Genomic DNA, 22,926 nt, shown 5'->3' with positions numbered 1-22,926 from the left:
GGCTGGGAAAGATCTAGTTTAGGGTGTACCTCTTCATTATGGCAGATTTTTGTCCAATAGTGCCAGTGCATAGATGCCACACATTTTGCCTTGGGAGCTTGGTCCGGTGTTTTATGTTTGTCAGAGGCTCTGACTTGGGGCTATCCTGTGTCCAATTTGCTAGGTGTTTTCTTTTTATGCCCAGAAAAATTGTCTGCAGAGATGTTTGAGTATTGTCTGGACTGGAGCTTGGATAGGAAGGCTACACATGTGGAAAACCTGGACATATCCCCAGGACCTATGCTGACCTATTGTACAATCTGTGTGCAGGAAACCAGACCAGGAAGCTCTGATCTTATTCTATGAATGGGATATAGTTGCTTGATGAATATATAGTAATTTCACAGTGTCACAAAAGTGTGAGATTTACCATGTATAAGCAACATAACTGATTACAGAATCAGAGAAGAATACTGGATTCACTGCTCAGGCACTACAGAGCATGACAGAAGCAGTCAACACATTGAAACTGGGATCCTGAGGACACACAACAGGAATTGTGTGATGCCAAGGGTATTAGACACCAACATTACTGCAGTATCTTGGGTCTTGCTTTGAGTTGTACTTATCCTTTGCAGCATGGCACAGCCCTCCTGAACCTATACCTTCTCATTCTTCCCCAGTTGTTTTTTCCCCACGAAGTACCAAATATGCTTTGGGGGGACACCCTGGACAGAGGCACTGCAGCCCTATGCTGTCTGCAGGACGTGACACACTCACGCTTATCTTAAGCATCCTGAGGTGCTGCAGCCACCGTGTGCACTGCAGGTGCAGAGTGGCAGAGCACTGGGGTGAAGAGCAGGGGGAAATCAAAAGATACCAAGTCAGATACACAGAAGAAGTGTGTTATTTTGGGGAACAGTACTTCCCTCCTTGGATTCCACCACTCCTCGCAGTCATGCTTTTATATCGAGGCACAGCTGTTTGCATGACCACAGGATGACCTAGAAAAAGGGAAATTCCACACTAAATAATGTTTTGGGTTTTGTTGGGTTGTTTTTACTTCAGCCAACAGTCAGTTGTGCTGGTTTCATCGAGGCTGCCATTTGACTGCCTTTGAGCAGAAAGGAGCAGCAGGGCCAAACGTCCCCTAGACCAGCGCTGTGCTGAAGACTGCAGCCGAGGTGGCACAGTAGCAGCAGGGGTGCCTGTCCAGCTTCTTCATTCCCTCTCCATCGTGTTCCTGTACCCCTGTCGTTCTCTCCACTGACACTTGGGTATGTTGTGCAGTGCCATGGGTGGCTGCTTGGTGAACTGGCCCAGGGAACCAATCCAGCTGAACAATAATCTGTTAGAATAAAACCAAAAGGGACCATTTTAAGTGCCATCCCTACCTTGGTGGGGTACATGGTACAGGTGGAGAGGAGCAACCAGGGGATGGCTTGGCTAACCTCGCACTGCTGCCAAAGAAGGTCCCTCAGGACCTTCAGCCTTTGGTGCGTGAAACCATGGCCTGAACATGGGCACCTTCCTCATGCCTAAACTAACCGCATTCTCTTATTTTTTTTCTGAGGACACTCTTCCAATCTGAAGGGAAGGGTGGTAATTTTTCTTGAAAATTCATAGTTTTGTTAGCAAATAAACTCATGTTTGACACAACATCCGCTACGTCTGCCAGATCAGCAGGGTTTTCTTTCTCTGCTCTGGCTCTTTTCCTCCTCGTTTTTTTCCCCCCCCTCCCCTCTTCCACTACCCTCTTAATTTAGACTGGACCCTCCTGTAACAGCAAGTCAGTGACTTGCTTTGGGCTAAACAATTTGTACACTAGATTTATTGTCTTCCTGCTTGGATGTCCATCTTGTAATATCTTCCTCATCCAAGCCCATCCAAGTTTCTTTCTCTCTTTTTTCCTCTTTACTTTCAGCTTAGTGTTTTGAAGGAAGTTGATCAAACTGAGCATTCTTGTGAATTTGAGTTCAGTTGCCAAGAATGTAAGTGATTCATCCCCGTGTAAGGAAAAGTGCTGGCAATAAAACATTCTTCCCCATTACCCATTTTTTACATGCATAATACTGTTACTGCTCAAAACAAGCAGATTATTTTACTCAGTACAAAGTGTTACCCTATTAATTGTACGACAACTAGAATTCTTAAAATACCTTTACGCTCTATTCTTAGAAGAAGGAAATATTGCCAGCAGAGGCCTTGAAAGCAATGAGATGTAAATTACAAGCACTAGTAAAGCACAATGAAATGATAACTTGCCTCATATCCTTCATATTGTAACCTTACCCTAAGCAGGACCAAATTTCAGCAGTTTTTCCTTTGCTCTTTGTGTCACGGATATTTAAAGAACCCTTTAGGGAAATGCAAAATAATTTTAGGGGGGAAATGTGTTACTTACTTGCATGGGGACAGTGCAGGGGCTGAATCAGCTATGCAGTGAGAGGAGTTTAATGTCCCAGTTTGTCCCCTATGAAGGTGCTGGTGTGGCTTGACAGGCGTGTGCCTTGGCTCAAACTCCCTGGGGACCTGCCATGGCCACATTCCCTGTGCCAGGACACCTCAACTGCACTGTGCCTATCTCACCCCTCTCCTGCTACAGTGCTCCAGTGAGTGAAGGTTTTCACACATATGTCAAGCAGAGAGCCTGGTGTTCTGCACGCTCCTCCCTAAGAAGTCAGAGGGCTTGTTTATAATTTGGCAACAAAAAAAAAAGGTAGTTGGGGATTAGATACACATTGTTATACTCAGGGAAGCAGGATTCAAATTTTCTGGAAGTCTTTTAAAAGCTATGACAGTAGCAAAAGACTGCATTGCTGTTTGTCACAGTTTTGGCTTTGCTCCTGGCTGGGCCAGGAAATAGTGTGCACAAAATATAATTCTCACATTTCCTTATTGTCCTGCAGCCTTCCTCATGCTCCATCAGTGACAGACAGGTAGGACCAATAACACTTGCACCTGACATTTTTCAATCTTGCCAAGGACCAGCTGCTTTCAAGTACCTTTTACCATCTATTATCTCTGCTAGCTAGCCTGCACTAAAGCCACTTACAATCCTGGTGGCTGGGGTTGTGGGATTGCTGTCCCAGCAAGAAGCCAGGACTCATTCAAGCAGCCTGAAGAAACTGTAAAATCCCCCGCAGTTCACCTGTCAGTATGTGTACAGAGCTGACTGAGCCCTACAACTCACAATCTGCAGAGCAGGAGGAGGATGAGCTGCAGAGCTCCCAGAAGCAGATGCACAGCCCATTCTTGGTGGTCTTCCACCGCTGACACCACCAAAAATTACAACTTAAGAAAAGAGGCTCTAAGAATGAAAAAGCGTTCGTCAAAATACAGGCGCCCCTGAGTGCAAATGGAGTGAGAACTTCTCCATGAGTGACCAAAGATTTCATCTGCCACCTAAACATATAATGAAAAACAGGTAATCCCTCCGTACACCAAATCATTTGCGTTCACTGGCCATAGTTCAAAGAAGAACTACAACTATGTTAACACAAACACAGAAATCTTCCTGCTTTGTTTGCAGCCCAAGATGGATGGACACTCACGAATCTCTCATTCTAAATAGTCTTCATGGTTTCTAATCAGAAGTCAAGTAATTACTTTTACAGCATATAATTTCATCTTTGGTCTAAAATCCTTTTTGAATCTCATTCTGAAAGCATAGTTGAAGCATGTTTGAGCAGCAGATCCATATTTTTTTGGGTAAAGCCAAGTCTGAAAGAAGCAATCAGCAGCCAGACTGCTGAACTTCAGCAGCATTTTAAGATCTAGCCCATACATCAGAATCTGTATGTAGCAGTAACTGTGCCCTGTGTTCGTAATATTTCACTTCTATATTTTCAAACCTTCATGCTTAGTAATCACTTGTCTCTAACAGGCAGGGAATCTATCCATACCTCTAGGAATGGAATTTTACACTTCTTGTCCTTGAGACTTTCACTTCCTTTCATATAAAGGAGTCTCTTTTTCTAGTATTTATTTCTTTGAAAAATCTGAGATCTCTTTTTAAAGACAACTTTGAGTCATTATCACTCATTATCTTTTAAAACTCTTAACACCTGCACTAAATTGGTGTATCAGCTGGTAATTATTATGCCTTTACATTCCTCAAACCCAAATAAACTAGAGCTTATTTTATGCTGCTTCACATTGAACAAATCTAATCTAAGAGGTGTAGAAGTGCCATTTCTCCTGCTCTTCCATGCCCTGAAGTTTTGTAGAAATGATTCTGAGTTATTCTCAGCTTTGTAATAGGGGTAAAAAAGCACAAAGCTAACTGTGAAGTAGTATCAACCTAAGATTATTTTTTTCCTATCAACTTTTTAAATAGTTTCTTTCCTTTCCCTTTCTTCATGTGCAGGAATTTTCCCCCAGCAAGTCTGTGAGGCACTTATTCAATTTTTGGAGTGCTGCACTTTCTTATACGTCTTGTGAACACAAAGAGCACTGCTCACAGCAATCTGAAATGTCACAGTCTGTCATGCTGTCACATAAATTGTCACATCATTCAGCTTGTCATTTGAAAGCATTAGGTTATGGACAGATGTTGTCTTCTGACTCCAGCTGAACCACTGCAAGGAGGATGCCTTTTATTACCATCCCCTCTGGCCCACGGATGTGCCAGCACAGCTGCTTGTGTGATCCCCTACTCACCCACTCCAGGCAAGAGCAAAGGATTACTGTAAACTATTTAACTATGAAGCCTTTGCTAAGCTGTTTCATTGTAATAAGTCTATGGAGAGCTCACCATGACCAGCTCTGCCAAGAGAGCTGACGGGGAAGGAACAGCAAGACATGTAAAAGCATTGATTTCTTCCTGCCAGCACCCCAGCTGCTGGGTGCACCTCTCCCTGAGCCCTTACAATCGCTCATCTACAACCCCAATGTGCTTTCATTGCTCTGCAGCAAACTTCACACATTTGCAAAAAATGTCCCTTGAATTTCCCCAGCGCCTTCTGCCATGTGCAAAATGGAATATGATACAGCTGATAACGCTAGTCAGTGGTACATAGAGAGATTATTCTTTCTTGGTTCAAGAAATAGGCATGCACAAATTTTCTATCAACTTTTCTTTCGAAGTTACTGTGATCTGGGGGAGCCAAAGTGATTCCGCCTTACATTATGCCTATTCAGGCACTACTCCTGCCATTACCATTAAGATTATGTCAGTGTTTCCACTAAGCTCTGTGTCTCTGAGGAGCTTAATGTAACCAAGCTGTCAGAATTCATTCTGGACTCAAACATCACATATTGTAAATTCCTAGCGATGGACATTTCCTTTCTGTAAAAAAACATTGTTAGAGTTAATTGATATTGCAATATATAAAACATAGCATTCAGAAAACAATTTGGTTTTATACTGAACTATTCAAGATGTTGCATGTAATTTATCACAGCCAGAACATTTTGGTCATAAGTGGCCACTCAGAAAAAAAACAACAATAAAAAAACAAAGAAAAAAGAAAAAGAGACAAAGTTAGAGCCACAAAAGATACTTCTGTGAGGCAGCTGAGCTGTCTCAGGGTGCTGTGGCTTTGCTTTGTGCTTGACAAGGCTTGCCACATGGAACTACTTATTTTGGAGAAAAGTTTTGCTTGACTCTTTATGATGATGCTTCTGGAGGCAGGACACAGGTTAATGGCTTACACGACATCAGCCTTTGTTATGAAGGATAGGCACTGCTCTCATAAACTTTCTGCAGGACTCTGAGCCCCTGAACGAAGCCAGAAAAAACATGCCTCTTACTGTGGCTGCCCAGAGAGGATTTACTTGTCAACAGTTCTCTCATCATTAGAGAATCAGTGTGAAATGCCACAGACATGGGAGGTTTTTTGTGTTAAGATCTGTCATACTGGGGCAGAAAAAAAAAGGAAATACCTATTCTGAGTGTGCAGGATGCATCTCTATTCACCTACTATTTTCAATAGGAACAGTGTGTGCCACAGACTGAAAACCTCTAAAGATGTATGGAAAGCTGAAGAGAACCACAGCCAGAGAGCTGTGTATAAAATATATATACTTTGGTACACTCAGTTGGATATCTTGGAATTTTCTACTTTAGGAGACGAAGCTTAAGTATTTTAATATTATTCTTCCATGGGAAGGAAAAATAACAGATATTTGGGAGAAGAATCTGAAAGAACCATCAAGCTAATCTGCTAACACTTATTCATGGAAATATTCCCACCAAAGCATGAGCGGGACTGTGTCTATTAGATGGAGACACTCACCCCCTTCTCAGACTTTTGTGTCGTGTTCAAGGATGGGATCACATTAATCCAGGAAGCAGGAAGGGAAGGAATTTGTTTGCACAGGAAACATGGAAGACAATATTAAGGGCATCTCTTCCAGATGATGATGTTGCAAGAGGGCACGCTGGCTTTGCCCTGCAGGGCATTTGGACAATAGTGCTGTTGCCCTCAGAGCAGCTGTGGCAGGGGCTGCAGGTCAAGCAGCCTCTGCATTACCCAGGGAAAACTGGTTTACTCAACAGGTGGCAGCAGCACCTGCAAGCAGGGAAAGCACCAGCAATGAAAGTAACCTTCACACAGGATTGGTTTCTCATGACTGCTCCTAGTAGTGGAGTTGCCCCAGTGAAGGAAAACCAGAAAACATAGCTACCAGGGAGCGCTGGCAGGGGCCACACTGCCAACCTATTTGCAGTGAATTACAGGCTGACCAACTTCTGATGCTGGTTGTCCTCTCTATAAAACATATCTTATACACAATTTTAAAAATTTCCACTTACTGAAATGACAACCCATTTGTTCCTCCCTCACAGTGCATGAACATTTCTGTACTGAGGTAATTTCATACAAACAGTAGGGGGGGAATCAGGAATCTATGGTAGAGTATTACCCAAGTTATAAAAGCAGTTTATTACTCTATTGTGTGTCTACAGTTTCTGGAACATTGTAGCAGATGTATTTTATAGAGGAATGACAACATGTTTTAATGAAATCCAGGTTTAGATTCTGGCAACATTTCTTCCTTAATTTTATATTTTGTAACTGAGTCTACAACTCCACCAGGAAAAATCAATAGAATATTTAGTACACCTCACCATCTCACCTTCATAGATATTTGTATAGAAAAGAAACGAAATTTACGTGACAGACCAGGAGTTACTTTTGTTTTACTTGAAACTGTGTTTTCCTCTGCTGACACCTGTAAGTTCCAGCTTGTTCCGGTCTCTTCCAGGTAAAATTCAAGCAGTCATTACAATTTTTGCTGGATCTCTCTTGAAAAACACATACGTGTTGATTTACACTGCAAGCAGTTTTGCACTGGATTGGCCTGAACTGCTGTGGCTCTCCAGCTCCCTCCTCACACTGCTCAGGGGATGTGGACAGGGTCATAGCCTGCATCCCTTGTCACTGCCCACTGCAGGGAGTAGCGCTCTAAGGAAAAATAGGAAGAGCCCCACTGCTCCCAGCTCCCATGCCCAGGCCTGCCGCAGAGCTCAGAAGCACTGTGGACATCCTTCTGAATCCCTCACATGCCCAGGTGGACAATATTAGTCTCAGCTGACTACAGAGAAATCACAGGTTCTTTTTTAAAAAACGATGACAGTTCGTTTAAGTGTATTTGCTTTATGAGAACATTTCTGACACAGGAGTAAGCATCTCTGCCAAATTTTATTTCTTCCTCAAAAGTATGTGGATGCTGCAGGTTGTCTGACAAACTGCTGTAGGTATTTAAAATGAAGAAGAATAACAGAAATATGAATTGATAATGTTCATCTGCCTAATATGTTATTCTTAGAATAATTTTTTCTGAAACTGAAAAAAAAAGCATCCTGAGGATGCTCTTTCAGGAAACACCTGATGTGGAATAGTTCCAGCCGAATGGCAGAATTATAACGTTTGGCAACAACACAAGCAACTTTCAACTTTAATCAAGGTCTTACACTGTAGGAGGCAGCTTGTTTACAAGGCACAGCAGTGGCTCTGCCTTGCACACTCCGCCTGTGTCCATGGAGTGTGCACAAGGCTGCACAGACTGAATGGTGCTACTGTCATGTTAACAGTTAAATCATTTAGTGAGATCGTATACAGTAAATAATCTTCAAAGCATTTTTATTAACTTGTGGTCCTTCTGATGACTTTACAAAAAAAAAAAAAAAAAAAAAAGGAAGAAAACATATACATAATTTATACAGAAGTATACATTCCTCCCAGATAGCCAAGTCTTGGTGCTCCTGAATTAGGATACCGTCTTGGGGGGTCTCTGCATGCTTTACACATACAGTGACAGAGTCTTTTTCTACATCACAAAGGAACAGCCCATTTCAGCCAGTCTGTACCACACTGACTCACTCACCTGCTGACTCACGTGCAAGTTGAATAGGATCACAGAAGCCCAAGAGTTATAGCACATTTTCTGAGCTCAAGTCATTTAAATTCAAAACAGGACAGTGAACAAAAGCTGAGGATTAAATGAAAACAGTGCCATTTTTTAGCAGCACTACAGGCTTCTTGAAATTCACACTAACTTTGGTACAAAACACAAGAAATCAAAACACTGTAGTGAAATCCACTGCACACAGAGCACTCTGAACCTAAAACATACCTGTGATGTTACCATGACACAAAATATAGGAAATACCAGTGATTGTATTTGCAAAGAAATTGTGCCTGTGTTCTTCCTCCACCAGTTAAAGTTGGTTTGCAGTAGAAGCTCCATCAAATTTGAGACTTTGCTCACTCAGTTGATTGTAAAGGTGCTTAAAGTTGATTGTGTTGTTGCCTTCCATAATCAAGATAAAGACCAAGTCCTCTCTGTTTGATATCCTTTATGGGATACATATATAACCACAAAAAATTGAAGAGCTGTATGTAGTCCTTGTTAGAAATAACTCACAAATGTAGCCAATAACCCAGAAGTCCTGGGAGCCCTGGGAACCTGGAAATAGTGTGCTGCAGAGGCTGAGGATAATTCAGCTTATTTGAACTTGCATTCTTGTGGTCTTTTCCAGACCACTTTTGAATCTGATATGTTCGGAGCAACTTGTTCTGATCATCTGCTACAATTTTTCTATTTCCTTGGAGGTTTTCTTCCATGCTTGATATCCCAGACTCAGCTGTGCCATTCCTTTATGTATCTTTCCAAGGACATTTTTTATTTGCTATCATCTTTCTGTTCTGTCTAGAAAGTTTTAAGTCATCCCCTATCAAGTGCTCCTTTTGTTTTTCCCTCTCAATCACAATTTACTTATGGTAAGCGTTTCATAGGCCAATGGGGTACTTGACTCACAGTGCTCTTTGCTAAGTGGCTATGTCAGCTTTGCCCAGTCCCATATCCTAGTTGCACCAACATGCTGTCTCATTCATACCTGTCCTAGATGCTCCAATAAACAATTAACAGTTTGCTATTTAAATAACCACTTCCATAAGAATGTGTATTAACAATTCTTCAAGAGGCAATTCACACTTCTGAACCACTTGTCTCAGTGCTCTACAGGCATTCATATCTGAAAACGTTTGAGTCGTATTTTGGGTGTCGTCTTCACAACAACAAAGGCTAGAGACTTGCTCCTATACACAGTCTAACTCTGCCTCACTTACCTCGGTGAGGGGCTTTCGTTTTCCCTATAGCATACACTATATATGTGTTTGCACTGCACATATATACGCTGTTTGCACAGAACACAGCATCCCTAACAAGCAGAGGGGACCCCTCACCCCCAAAAACCTAGGAGAATGTGAAGGGAGGGTAAAGCAATGAACCACCTCACTGTCACTGAAGGGACATACCCTATTTCCCTGCTATTCTCTCCCTCTGTCTCCCAGCTGCTCCTGGGCATGCACTTTCCACTGCTCACCTTATGCCAGGTGTAGCAATTATGGAATCAGTTTAGAAAGTGTCAAATGCAAGAAACTGATGGAAAATCAGCCCCTCAACGAAAAGTTTTATGTTAAATTATGGAATGTAACTTATTCTTGAAAGCATCTAGTGAGGGCACACCTGGCAGAAGGGAGGGGAAAAGCCCTCAGCATGACTGAGAGTAAGGACAGGCAGTGGGAGCTAAATCCCCCGCCTTTGGCAAGAGCAAGCACTTGGACTAACTTAGGTACATTTGGGACTTCAGCCTAAACCGGTGGGAACCCAGTTTATGGTGTTATGCCTTGTTTAACCAGACAGCACCCTCCCCAGTAAAACCCACACCTCAGAGTCCAGGTTATGGATCACATAACTGCATTTTCATTTCCAAATAATTTTCAACCTTCTTTTCCAAATATGTAACATAAGAATCTAAGATTTTAGACTAAAAATAAATTGTGATTGTTAATATAGTTCATGAATAATAAATTAATTAATGCTTAAATTTGTTAAAACTCAAGCCCACTAGGATCATTTTTCACATAAATAAACCGCTCCAAAACTTCTAGCAGAAGGAAATACTCAGATGCAGAGCAGAACTGTGCTTTATTTGTTACAGCTGTTCGCTTATGATACCTGATTCTAGACACGAATTCTTTTGTTTCAGAAATGGTGGTTCATACACTTAGCCCAAAAAGTGTATTATCAGGGCAGATAAAATTAATTTTAGCAGTGTAATAAACTGTATAATTGCCTGGGAAATGAAATCTTGCAAAAAGATGGCAAGGCTGAGTCATTCCCTTTGGTAACTATAACTTAATATAGAGTAAAAGCGATGCAACATTATCCAGGCTACTGTAAAAGGAAGTTAGTAAAAGCTGAGGGTGAACTCTAGTAGGTTGTTAGTTCTTTTGTCTTGTATTAGGTAAGCCGTAAGTTAACATTTTAAACAAAATGCAGTTTGTTATATCAGGGTGAACTTCAAGAGCTTTTTTTTCATATATGTAGTATGGACTCATAAGCCTTTTTCTTCTTTATGATGTACAAAGAAACATCATATGGGAATATAGTTTTATAATATCTTTCTCCCCTACCTATTTTTTAATAAATAATAAATTTGAAACATTTATCTACAGTGTTTGGAAATGTGAAATCAACCTTTAGAGCACAGGTGCTTCAAAGTTACAACACCTTAACAAACACCTGCTTTTTTTCATGGTGCAGAACTTATTGTATTTATTTCTGATGCTGGACTTGCACGTGGGAAAGTAGCCCCTTAAGCCTCCTGACTCTGAGAAGTACATTGCACATTGGGGACCCTGAGACACGGCTTCAGCGGCACATAGCTCTGTTCTGTACTCTGCTGAAAGCACCAACAGAGCATTGTGAGCAGTGCAGGAACACTGCAATAATACAGCTTCGAATACAGCTGAACGGGACGGTTAAGGGATGGGAAAATGTGTCGCACAAGGACAGGCTGAGAGAGCTGAGACTGTTTGGCCTGGAGAGAGATGTCTCACTGTGTATGAATACCTGGTGGGAAGGAGCAAAGAATGACAGCCAGGCTTCTCAGTGATGCCCCATCAGAGGACCAGAGGCAATGAATGGGCCCATACTGACATACTAGAAATTTAGTTTAAACATCATAAGAAAAACAAATTAACTTCTTTTTTTCTTTTTAACTGTGAGGGTGACTGAGCACTGGAGCAGGTTGCCCAGGGGTCTCCATCCCTGGGCATACTCAGAATCCACTCAGACCCGGCTGTGAGCAACCAGCCCTTGCTGATCCTGCTTTGAACAGGGGTGTGGATCAGGCAGCCTCCTCCACAGCTCCCTCCCAGCATCCGCAAATCCGTGAGTCCCTGATATTTGCTCATTTTGTACCTGCAAGCACGTACACTTCTGCATAATTTTACAGCAAAACTTAGTGTCTCCCTTGAAATGAGAAATAAATTCACAGCACCCGAGGAAATAATCTAAGTGTAAATTCTGTGAAACAAACGAACCCCTCTTCCCTCCATTCTGCATAACAAACAACTTTCAACATTTGAAAAGAAGCTATCGCATTAGAAACACGTATTATGTATTTTTTCATATATGTTATATGTTCCCACCTATTTCGTGAGACACAACCACAGACTCAAATTTAACCTAATAGATCATGTCACTCGTGGAAAAAAACAAGACTGTAAATGCGAAGCCTGGGCGTTTGATCTTTCCCTGAATGCAATATTAGGGGGGAAAAAAGTACATTCTAAATATGATCTACCCCTAATTTACTTCATTCGACTGTTAAATACAGCGGTCGATTGCACTGCTCCCGGCCCTCAGACACCCCTTTAAGCCCATCCCCTCACGCCCAGGGAGGCGCCTCAGGGCTGAGGGCGGTGCCCCACAGGGGCCGCCCCTCCCTCCCTGCTCTCGCGAGATGGGCGGTGCGCGGCGGGACATCCGGGAGCGGCGGGGCAAGATGGCGGTGGAGTCGCGGGTGACGCAGGAGGAGATCAAGAAGGAGCCAGAGAAGCCGATCGACCGGGAGAAGGTGTCCGGGTTCGGGGTGGTGGTGCCGCGCCGTCTCTCCGGCCGCTCCTGGGCGCGGCGGGGCGGGCACCGGTGGTGCGGGGGGGAGTGGTGAGGGTTTGACGACGCCGTGAGGCCGCGGGACGGGGAGGCGGCGGGGGGGGGGGGGGGGAGGGCGGGGCGATGGACGGGCGTGGCGAGCGGCCCCTCATCTCCATCCCCGTGGCCCCTCACGCCCGCCTCGCCCCGCAGACGTGCCCGCTGCTGCTTCGCGTGTTCACGACCAACAATGGGCGGCACCACCGCATGGATGAGTTCTCCCGCGGCAACGTGCCCTCCAGCGAGCTGCAGATCTACACATGGTGAGTGACGCCGGATCCACACCCGTCGAGGGTGCGAGGCGAGCGGGGCTTCACGTGGTTGGTCCTCGGGTGCCGGAGGGAGTTGGGTCTCCTTCCTCGGAGAAGGAAACGTTGGGGAGGGTTTCGCTGCCACTGGAGTAGAGCGGTTCTGGCTGTGCCTTGGCAGCTGAGAGGGGCGTCCTTGGGAGCACAACTTGGGCTGAGCGCTCGTGGCTGCACACTGAGGCTTAGTGTGGCTAAATTGCCCAGTTATGGATGCATGAAATCAGTGCCTTGTGCTGTGGCCTTGGTTATCGCAACGAATCTGTTCAGCGCAGGGGTTCTCCCCTAGTGCCTAAATTTTGTTCCAGCAGCCCCATTTTTCCAGTACATGTAGTTGTTCCAGAAGAGTTGAACAGATGTGTGAATGGTTTGTTGGTTTAAGTCTTGAGAGCAGAGTAATGTGATTATTTTTGTATGGTCAGGTAGCAGTGCTTTAACAGAAAGCTGCCTTTTATTACTTTCAAATTTATTTTGGAGAACTGCTTTAGTCTCTGTTGCACACAGGTTTTGTTTGTAGTGTTTTGAAGAATGCCTTTGAAAATGAATTATGCTCATTTTTAAACCTTCTTTTTCCTTCATGGTATCTGGCATGGTTATAACTTGTGCATCGTGTAGTTGAATAAATCCATTTTTGTGGCTACTAAAGCTTGCAGTTCTAATTTACTTCTAAGTGAGATTTATGGACTCTGTCCAGACTGTTGGTGGTGTCTGAGCTGTTTGCCATCTGCAGAAGTCAGAATGGGCATTGTCTGTCAACACACTGCCCCTTGGTTGCCTGAGGCTCAGAGTGACTGTACAGTCTGTATAATTAGAGATGCTTTAGTTGTGATGATTAAGTCCTTTTGTACTTGAAGTTCTAGAAATGAGCTTTATCCCTGCTGTGGTTGAAGGCTGGGAAGAGGAGTGCTGGCTGCTAGGGCAGAAATGGAAAACTGTTAATTTCTTTCTGCTTTTACATTTCCACTAATATTCAATAAACTATTTGAATATAGATGTCAACTTAGGTGAGGAGACTCTTACAGTGTGCCTTGTATAAATGCATTAATGCATTAAAAAAATAAATAGACTCCTGCTGTTTAAATGGTACCTCTTCTTAGAGAACTGGAAAAGCAGATGTTGAAATGTATAAAAGGTGAAGAGATTTGTCTTAATACCGTGGTAAATCAGACACTAGGTAGAAGCTACATTTGCGTTAGGCTGTGTTGTACAGTAGGCGGTGAATTCTCCAGGTGTTATAACCAATAACTAGAGTGACTTCATGAGACTTGATTGTTTGATCAAAATGTGTTGTTTCTCCTGTGGTGCAGTTGTGAAAGCAGAGGCTCCCAGTGACGTTTCAGATCTGACTTTCAGGTGTGGATATTGAGTGTGCAAAGGCAAGGAAATATATGGTTGTCACAATACATTGATTCCATCTTAAATGTTTTGGGAAGCTTTTTTTACTGTTGCTTTTGAGAACATGAAGCACTTTGGTTTGTTTGTTCAATCTAGGATGGATGCAACTCTGAAAGAGCTGACCAGCTTAGTGAAAGAAGTTTACCCAGAAGCACGGAAGAAGGGCACACACTTCAATTTTGCAATTGTTTTTACAGATCTCAAGAGGCCTGGCTATAGGTAAATGGCATTTCTTCTCTGGGTTACTACTAGATTTTGGGCACCGGAGCAGTAAATTATTATTCATTAGCACTGATTTTCAAGTTCAGAACTGATATACCAGACTTTTGAAGTTCTGTATGACAACCACCACAAACTCTAAATTGTGCTTGGTGACCATCCCTGTTAATGTGTTCCCAAAACAGTGGATCCATGTGCTTGAAGGCTTTGGTTGCTGTATTGGCGACCAGCCGGAACACCGACCTCCAACTGGAGGTAATGCTTTGTTCCTGGTAGGTCTTGCACTGAGTTACAGCAATGATCTTGTTGCAATCTCTCTTCCAAAATGGCATGAGCTAACCTTTGTCAGCATCCAGTGGATATACCCTGCTCTGGAATCTGTGGTGTCTTGTGCTGTGTCTGTATGGGGCAAGGGATTCTTGCTAGTATTATAACAGGGTAGAAGGTTCCCCCCCCTGCTCTGTCAGAAAGAGAATTTGGTGTAGCTTTTCTTGGTGCACGTGATTCTGCAGAGAAAAACCCCAGCGTCTTGTGTACACAGCAAATGCCACCTAGGGTGCAGAGAGTGGTGTGAGAAGGGGTTTGTGAGCCAATACTGTTCCTGTTTTGGACGCCTGGAGAGACTGGCCACTGATCACTAACTTGCCGTTCCTCTGCTGCTCACAGGGTGAAGGAGATCGGCAGCACCATGTCGGGCCGCAAGGGCACAGATGATTCCATGACATTGCAGTCTCAGAAATTCCAGATAGGAGACTACCTGGATATAGCAATCACTCCTCCGAATCGCGCACCTCCCCCATCAAGCCGCATGAGACCTTACTAAACTATTGCTTCTTTGTATGATTACATACTCTGTTTATTCCTACTTGCTGTTCTAAAGCAGGCTTCTTTTTTAGCTTTTGTTGCTAAGCACCTGAAAACAAAGCAGAGCATCAGAAAGGAAAGTTAACTCTTAAACCTTAACTTTTAGTTTATTTGTTTAGTAGAAACACTTACTTTTAGCAGCGCCATCATCCTGTCCCTGATTGTTGCAGTTTGAATAGTAAATTAGTGTGTCCAATGTTTCAAGACTTCCGTAAAATATGACCAGGAGGATTACAGGTGTTCTGTACTTCTGTCTTGTTTGGAATAAAGATTGATGTTATTAATCTTTTGATAGTGTGGTGGTGTATCGAGGCTCAAGGTTCTGTGTTAAAAGTTACCAATGAAGCTGGGGGTTGTTGAGAGTTTTTAGCAGTCAGCTTTTAGAATCTGAAAAATGGAGGAGGGGGTAGCTCAGGGGTCTCAGTTGTCCATGGAGAAACTGGGCTGTGGGTCTGTGTGGTGTTGCCTGGTATGTTCTTAAAGGAGCAGGATGAAGAAGGGGCATTTCCCAGCAAAACAGTGCAGTATGGGAAGGATGGGGCCCATGGCTTCTTAGCTCGGTGCTTGCCAGTTTCTTCTGTCCCTGCAGGGGGAGATGTTGAGACACGGGTGCCTCTGGTCTTTGGCTGACCAGGAGCATCCAAGTGGTCTGAGCAGAGCCAGGCACATGGTTCCTGCACATTGAGCCCCTGTGTGCTCAAAGAAAGGCAAGAGCAGGAGTAGAAGCCAGAGTTGCTCCTTAGAGCCTTCACCTTCCTTACTTGAGGCCTGAGCACAGGGTAAGACTGAAGTAAGTGTTCTGTCTGCTGAGGACAAGGCATGCTTTGTGTCTTGAGCTGGGATCTATATGTATTTATTTTTTTTTCTCTCAGGAGTCCCTTGGTGCAGTACAGCCTGGGGGTTTTAGGTTCAGTTCTGCCCATGGCTTACTTTTCTGTCCTCCTTCTCTGGCTTCTAAGTTAAGGAGTTGCAGTTTCAGCCTTCATGAATGTCTCTCATTCGCAGAATCACCTGTGTCTGAGTCACTTTCCCCCGAAGACTGAAAAGTGTTCCCCAGTTTTTTAAAGAGAGCTCACGGAAATACACTATAAATGCTGCTTATAGAGGACTGCACCTGGAAGTGGCAATGGAGTTGCTCTAGTGTTGCCAGAGTTGGGATGGATGGGATGGTTTGCCAGGATACAGTCACCTCTGGTGTGAGGTAGAGGTGCTCCACGATACTGCTGCTGTGAGGAACAGTTCAGTGACTTCTGTGTCACCAGGGGCAGGCTTGGTCAGGTTTGGGAACCCTGACAGCTGCCTGCTGCCTCAGCTGTCCGGTGTTTGGCACCTTACAGACCTGCACAGACAGAAGAGTGAAGACTACTGCCAAGTGGCCTCACTGATTGCCACAGGGCATCCTCTGTCCTGCTGAATGAGTGAGGTGAGCACTGCAGTAACTGGCACATAATTACAGAATTGTACAGCTCCCATCAAAGGCAAGGACAGGCCTGCCATTAGGAGTATGTAGGAATATGGACATTTCCTCATTTTTGGGTCCTGGTTTTTGCTTTAATTGCATTTAAGGATAATTCTCGAAATGTAGTCATTATATAAGGCAACAGCGGCAAGTGAGCCTGTGTCAGTGACTCAGCTGCTCTGGGAGGCAGCTTGGCTTTGCTGCTGGAATGGGAGACATGGCCCAGTGAAGGCTTGTGCCTGCTCAGCTGGCAGAGAAAAAGAACACCTGGTGGCTTTATATGTGGTCGCCAGTGAAGCAAATTCACCAGAAAATGAACATGTAAAACTGCCTTCAGTAGCAAATACTACAGCTTGACTGTTCAGGTGAGGAGTTCACCTTCCCTTGACTGCCAAGAATCTATAAACTTCAGCTGATCTCCTCAGCTTCTTTGGGATAAACACCTCAGGAATGAGATTTGCCCTCAAACACTTGCACTTCACACAGAAAGGTGATGCAGAAGTGGAGAGAGTTCAACTTTTTGTGCCTATTGTTGTGGGAAAAGACACTTGAGAGCTCAGCGTAGTACAGGTTAGGAGTTCCCTACATCAAAAATCCATTAGGCAATCCAGGCCAACGACAGCAGCTGTGAAAACAGACAGCACCAGGGTACAACCATCCAGATGTGGCAAGAAGTGAATGGGAAGTGAAAGCTGTCACCTGCTGAGCTCCTACTGCACAGGAGGGAATTCACAGTCAATTGGGTTTGTCTCTCTCAAAGCTAATATAAAAATTGAAGGATATAAGTCCCTAAAAAGAGCAAAATATGTAGAGCATGGTTTCGGGAAATAAAAACATGATCTCAAAATTCGTTAACAGTGAGTAATCTTGTATGCCCAGGAAGTGGTGTAGACAACATTACATCCAGATTTGTCAATCCACATGATTTTCTCTGTATGCAGCAATTTGATGAGGAATTTTTGTTCCTCATCAAGGCAGCTGGATGACTTTTTCCCTTTTTTTTTTCTTGGATGCTTAAAGGCATAACAGACACAATTCTGTTTCATGTCTGCACTTTCACCAGTAACCACCCTTTCCAAAGCTTTTTGTCTCCCAGCTGCATAAGACAAAGAACAAGGATGACAGCTTTCAAAAAAAAGGCTTCCTGGCTTTGACATTTCTTAGCAGTAAACCCCATGAACAACAGCCAAGACAGCTCTCACGTCCTGCCCAGGCCCTGCCAGGGATACCACACCTACCTCACCTCCCTTGCAGGTGTCCCTTCAGGCCTCACCTTATCACTGTCCTTCCTCAGAGGGCTGTTTTTCTCTGCCTCTAACCGGTGACACATATCTGAACCACTCCTGCAGGTCTCCAGCCCCTGCGTACCCTGGCACCTCTGGCTGCAGCAGCAAGACCAGTGAGCTGGGGTCCCCGGCAGGGCCAGGAGAAGCACTGCACATCCTGCCTGTGGGATGCAGCACAGTCAGATGGACCCAGATACAGGAACTGAGGCAACGTCCCCTAATTTCTCCTTTTTTACCCTCAGTAGCACCTACTGGAGGCTGCTCTGCTCCCATAGATGGGGCTTCATGTTCCTGTGTTCCCTCTGGTGTGTGTTTCCTGTGTGTCCAGGTTTGGCTTGTCATGAAGGACTCTGCCATGCTTCCCCAAGCAAACTTGGTTCTTAGAACTACTTTTTCGCCCCCTCATTTTATCCACCTAAACCAATGCTTTTTTCAATTTAATAAACAGGAAAAAAGGTGTATCAAAAATGCTATTTTTTTCCACAGCAAGAAACCCCCCACTGTTACCTTTTCACACCTTACAGGAATACTGCTCCTGCTGTTTATCATTAGCTAGGCTTTTCAGTTAGATGGTGAGGAAAAAAAGATTCTCTTCCCCATGCTCAGGCCTTAAATTAAGGGCTCTGTTTTCATAGTCTCCTAATTTCATCACCTCTCCACCACAGGTGTAGTCACACATATGTACATATGTACAGGAATGCACTACAGCCCCAGAAGCGCAGCCCTGGCCTTCCCTGCAGTGGCAGCACAAGCCTTTTAAAAGTTCTTCTGTGACACTTTAGGGAGAGACTGCCTGTGTCTCTGGTGGAGGAACTGGTATGGGCGTTAATTACCTCCCTAGTTAAGGAGTGAGGACAACTCACTCACACACTTTGTCAATAACCTGGGCAGCATCAGGCACACTCCTTCTTCCAGCACTGTGTTTGCCTTCTGACTGGAGCAGTTGTGGAGGCTTACATTTTCCTTTACAACTCTGGTCAAAAGCAGAAACAGGTGTGAAGCAGTAGGAAAATATTAAGCATTATCAGCAAGTTCTTACTTTTGTAATGGAAAGCATGGAAAAACAAGGAGGTCTCCAAAATCCTGTTGTGTCAGAGCAAATGAATAACAACATTACTATGAGTAATGCAACAGCTAAGGTGCACCCTACCCTACCAAAACCAAAGCAATCCAATTTCCTGCTGTCGTTGTCTCAGCCCTTGTGTCTGGACATTACAGCAGCAGATCAGCTGGGTTTAAAAAAAAAAATAGCATCCGTTCCTGCTGAGGAACATGCTGTAAATCAGCCATGTGGTGTCATGCACAGCCCATGCTGTGCCTGGCCACAAAGACCCATCAGTGGTGAGGAGGAGATGCCTGGCTGGTGTACTGGGGCAAGGCCCAAAAATGCCTAAGGACTGGGTTCAGAGGGGCTAGGGTGTTTGGGACCCTCCCTAGGGTATTTCTAGTCTCACAAAACTGACAGGCTTCAAGTAGAGACATCCTGGCCCAAAAACTCACTTGACCTCTTCAACACTCAGCAAGAAAATCCGGTGCACTCAGCAAGTGACAGCTTCAAGGGTGCCTCTGGGTGAGCTCCACTGCGTGCTGGCTGACGTGTGAGTTCTCCACACTGTGTTTCAGGCAAACACGAGTTAGTGTCTTCAGACTTGAGGAGATTGGGGGTGTCTTTAACAGGGGCTGAAACTGCACCTTGCCCAGGCTTTAGAGGACAGGAGGGGAGAGCCCCAGTAGTGGTTGGTGGGGCATTTGAAGAACAGCACCCAGCACGCGGCAGTCCTGCACCAGCCCCCGGCTACCTGCCTGCTCAGCTGGGGCTGTGTGGACTTCTGTCCTGGGGCCTGCTGGAAAGTGTGCTGCACTCCTGCTGCCTTTGGCTTAACCACTGCACTGGAGGGCAGGAGGCCTATGCTACAAAAGAGAGAAGGGAAGCACAGGCACATACATCCTACCAGCGCCACAGCAGCCCACACCAGTCAGGAACAAACCACACCACCCTGCACCTACAGGGCCCTCTTCCAAGGTGAGATTTGTCCTAGCAGCTCTGTTCCCTCCAGCCCAATTTATGCACAACCACCCAAGCAGTTGACCCAGGGAGGGGGAAGTTTGTGAGAAGAAATGTTGGGTGCTGGGATGAAGAAGAGGAATTGCTTTAGCTGCCACTGAAGTGCTCATAGAGAAACAGTGTTAGGCAACCTTTCCAGAGCAGCTGGACAGACAGGATACAATTCACCCAGGCAGGGAAGGAGGATGTCCCGGCTCCCACTCCCCCATCCTTTCCCTTCTCATGCCTCAGCAACTGCCAGTACCTTTGCAGGCAGACAGTGATTCGGGTCAGTGCACAGTCCATGAACAATTTAATCTTGGAAAACAGTAATTAGTTCCTGGTGGTTGGGCAAGCAGGAATGGATTCCCCTGCAGCCACAACTGCAGTGACACAACTGACAACCTATGGCGTGGGACCTGCAGCTGGGGTAAGAAAGGTGGGACCACGCAGACTGCCTTACAACAATTGCGTAAGCAATCATTAGGAAACACAACCACAGGGCTTGAAGCCAGGAATACATTGTGCCAAAAACTATGGAAGCATTTGAACACCTTCCTGTTGGGTATTCTGCAAACTATGCTTTGCTTGGTCTCTCCCCAGGAGAAGTGCCCATGTAACACAGCATCTTCTTCCATGGACATTTCCCATGAATGTGCATTTGTGCTACTTAAAACTCTTCAATTTGAATTAGGCAAAACAAGATCAAAGAAATTCATGGATCTGGTCAGCTCCCTACCATGATGTCAACTGCCCCTTTGTAATACTAGGTATTACTGTAAGGACAGCATGAGGTTTTACATTTAAGTTGATAGATAATATAGCCAGCACCAACCAATATCTTCCTGATAGAAAGTTGTATTCCTGTGGACTAACACACATGTGATTCCATAGTGCAGCCACTGGATGTTGTCATTGCTCCATATAAATGCCACAATTTCTGTATTACTGTCCCATGGGGAAACAACAAGGTACTCCCAAAACAGAAGGCAGATTCAAAATCAGCTACAGCTGTTGATGGAGCTCATGAAACTACCATGAGTAATGGAACATCTAAATAGTGAAAAGAGGGAACAAAGCAAATATTACATTTTACAGAAAATTTAAAGTGTCCATGGTGCTTTAAAAAAACAAGGAAGCCTGGAATGTAGTTATTGCTCCAGTGATTTTTAAAAACATCCATAAAAGCACAATGGGCAGCACTGAAAGCAACGTTTGTCAATTATCCCTTTGACAACCATCTGGGAAGTTTCATTTCACTGCAAGAGCTATAATTGCGTTCAACCTTAGGCAAAGTATTTCCCAGATAAAAAAGCACTGACCACCTTAAGGGACTTCCTTGGCAGAACTATCGAGAGAACTATTCTTTGACAACAAATGGGATTATGGAGAGAAGCTTCTGTTAGCTGACACATTTGATATACTTTAAAAAAATAAAAAAAGATTAAGAACCACAGAAAATGAAAGAAAATGCTTTTTTGTTTACTTCCCCGATGTCCTTAAAATACTGAAGTGCAATTTTGCACTGGATTCAGTTTTTCCTGACAGCTGGCTACTGCTAGAGGATGTGACCCCATTCTCACCCTTCCCTTCCATCTGATCTACCACTCACATGGGCAGAAGCTGAGCTTGAGATTATTGTTGGGAAGGACAAACTAGAAGAGAAAACAAAATCAGTTAGCCTTTCAGTCTCTTGGCAAATGGAACAAATCCACTGTAAAACTGCACAGCCTCTAGATTATGTGCAAAAGAATTGGGGAAACAGGCTCTAGTGGAAGCAGCCCCCAGCTAAACTAAATAAAGCACAACACAGAACTGAGTCAATTTTGCCTGTTTTCAGGTGATGACCGTCTCTCACCGAACTACTGCATTTGCTACTTATTTAGCTACTGTTTATCCAAACTGTACTTTCTGACAGGCCAATGCTGTTAAGAGGTTCATCCTACAACAAACCAACATGTAAATTTTAAGTTCTTTTGCATCATTCCCACTCTGACAGGTTATTACTTTAGTGTACAGCAGGACAAGCCTTTCTCCAGCAGCAACACTGGCTTAACTGGAGTTTTACCCTCCTCCAGCCCCATGGCTACATCCTTGGTTGTTCCAGTATATCAGACGGCCACCTGTGTGAGAGAACTGACCTGAGAGGAAAAAACCAAGAACATAAAGCAATCCAGTGAACTTTCTCTCCCCAGCTTTTTTGGAATACAGATCAGTTTCCAACAGAATCACAGAATGGTTGGGGTTGGAAGGGACCTCCGGAGATAATCCAGTCCCACACTCCCTGCTACAGCAGGTTGCACAGGATTGAGTCCAGGCAGGTTTTGAATACCTCCAGAGAAGAAGATTCCACAGCCTCTCTGGGCAGCCTGTTCAAGTGCTTTCACTTGTCATTTCCCTCCCCTACCCCCAGTACTCAAACTACTCTTTAGGCCTTCCTGAAACCTAAAAAGTTGTAAAAAGTGAAGCATGACAAACTCAAACTAGCTTTTGTTTTGCTGCTCTGATTATATCTACCTCAGAGCAATGCTCCTCGTATAAAAAAAAATACAAGTACAAACAATATTATGTGTATTAGGGTAATATTGTAGGCAAGAAAAACAAAACCAACTAGTAAAACTTCATTTCCAGATGCCAGAAAGTCTCATGCCTGTATCATGTTATAATAGCTTGAGCAGATCAGAAGATTTTAAGATTTCAATTGCCATATTGAAGATAATTTCTTTCTCATAGTATTAATTGAATCCTTTTAATATTAGTTAACGAAATAGCTATGAAATATAGCAGAAAATGTTAATAGGCAAGAAGAATGATGCGAGTGGCTTACAGTGAGAAGCCCAGCACTGCTAGGTACAACTCCACGGTTCCCTAGGGGAGGAAAAGACAGCAGAGTGCTGAATTGTTCTCAAGTTTAGGGGAAAGACT

General features: G+C 44.1%; 1 protein-coding gene across 1 annotated transcript; it reads left to right on the top strand.

Moving 5' to 3' along the window:
• Window positions 1-12,209: 12,209 nt before the first annotated feature.
• Window positions 12,210-15,501, top strand: SAP18 (Sin3A associated protein 18). Its single transcript, XM_027743401.2, has 4 exons — window positions 12,210-12,352; window positions 12,583-12,692; window positions 14,226-14,348; window positions 15,015-15,501. Exons 1-4 carry the CDS (start codon window positions 12,239-12,241, stop codon window positions 15,169-15,171), a joined length of 504 nt encoding a protein of 167 aa, XP_027599202.1. The 5' UTR covers window positions 12,210-12,238; the 3' UTR covers window positions 15,172-15,501.
• Window positions 15,502-22,926: the final 7,425 nt, after the last annotated feature.

The sequence above is a fragment of the Pipra filicauda genome, unplaced genomic scaffold (assembly GCF_003945595.2).
Source record: "Pipra filicauda isolate LSUMZ 115617 unplaced genomic scaffold, ASM394559v2 scaffold142_size1944046_pilon, whole genome shotgun sequence".
In the NCBI taxonomy this organism is placed as follows: Eukaryota; Metazoa; Chordata; class Aves; order Passeriformes; family Pipridae; genus Pipra; species Pipra filicauda.
Note: the sequence above shows the minus strand (reverse complement) of the source record. Positions and strands in the feature narration are given on the sequence as shown.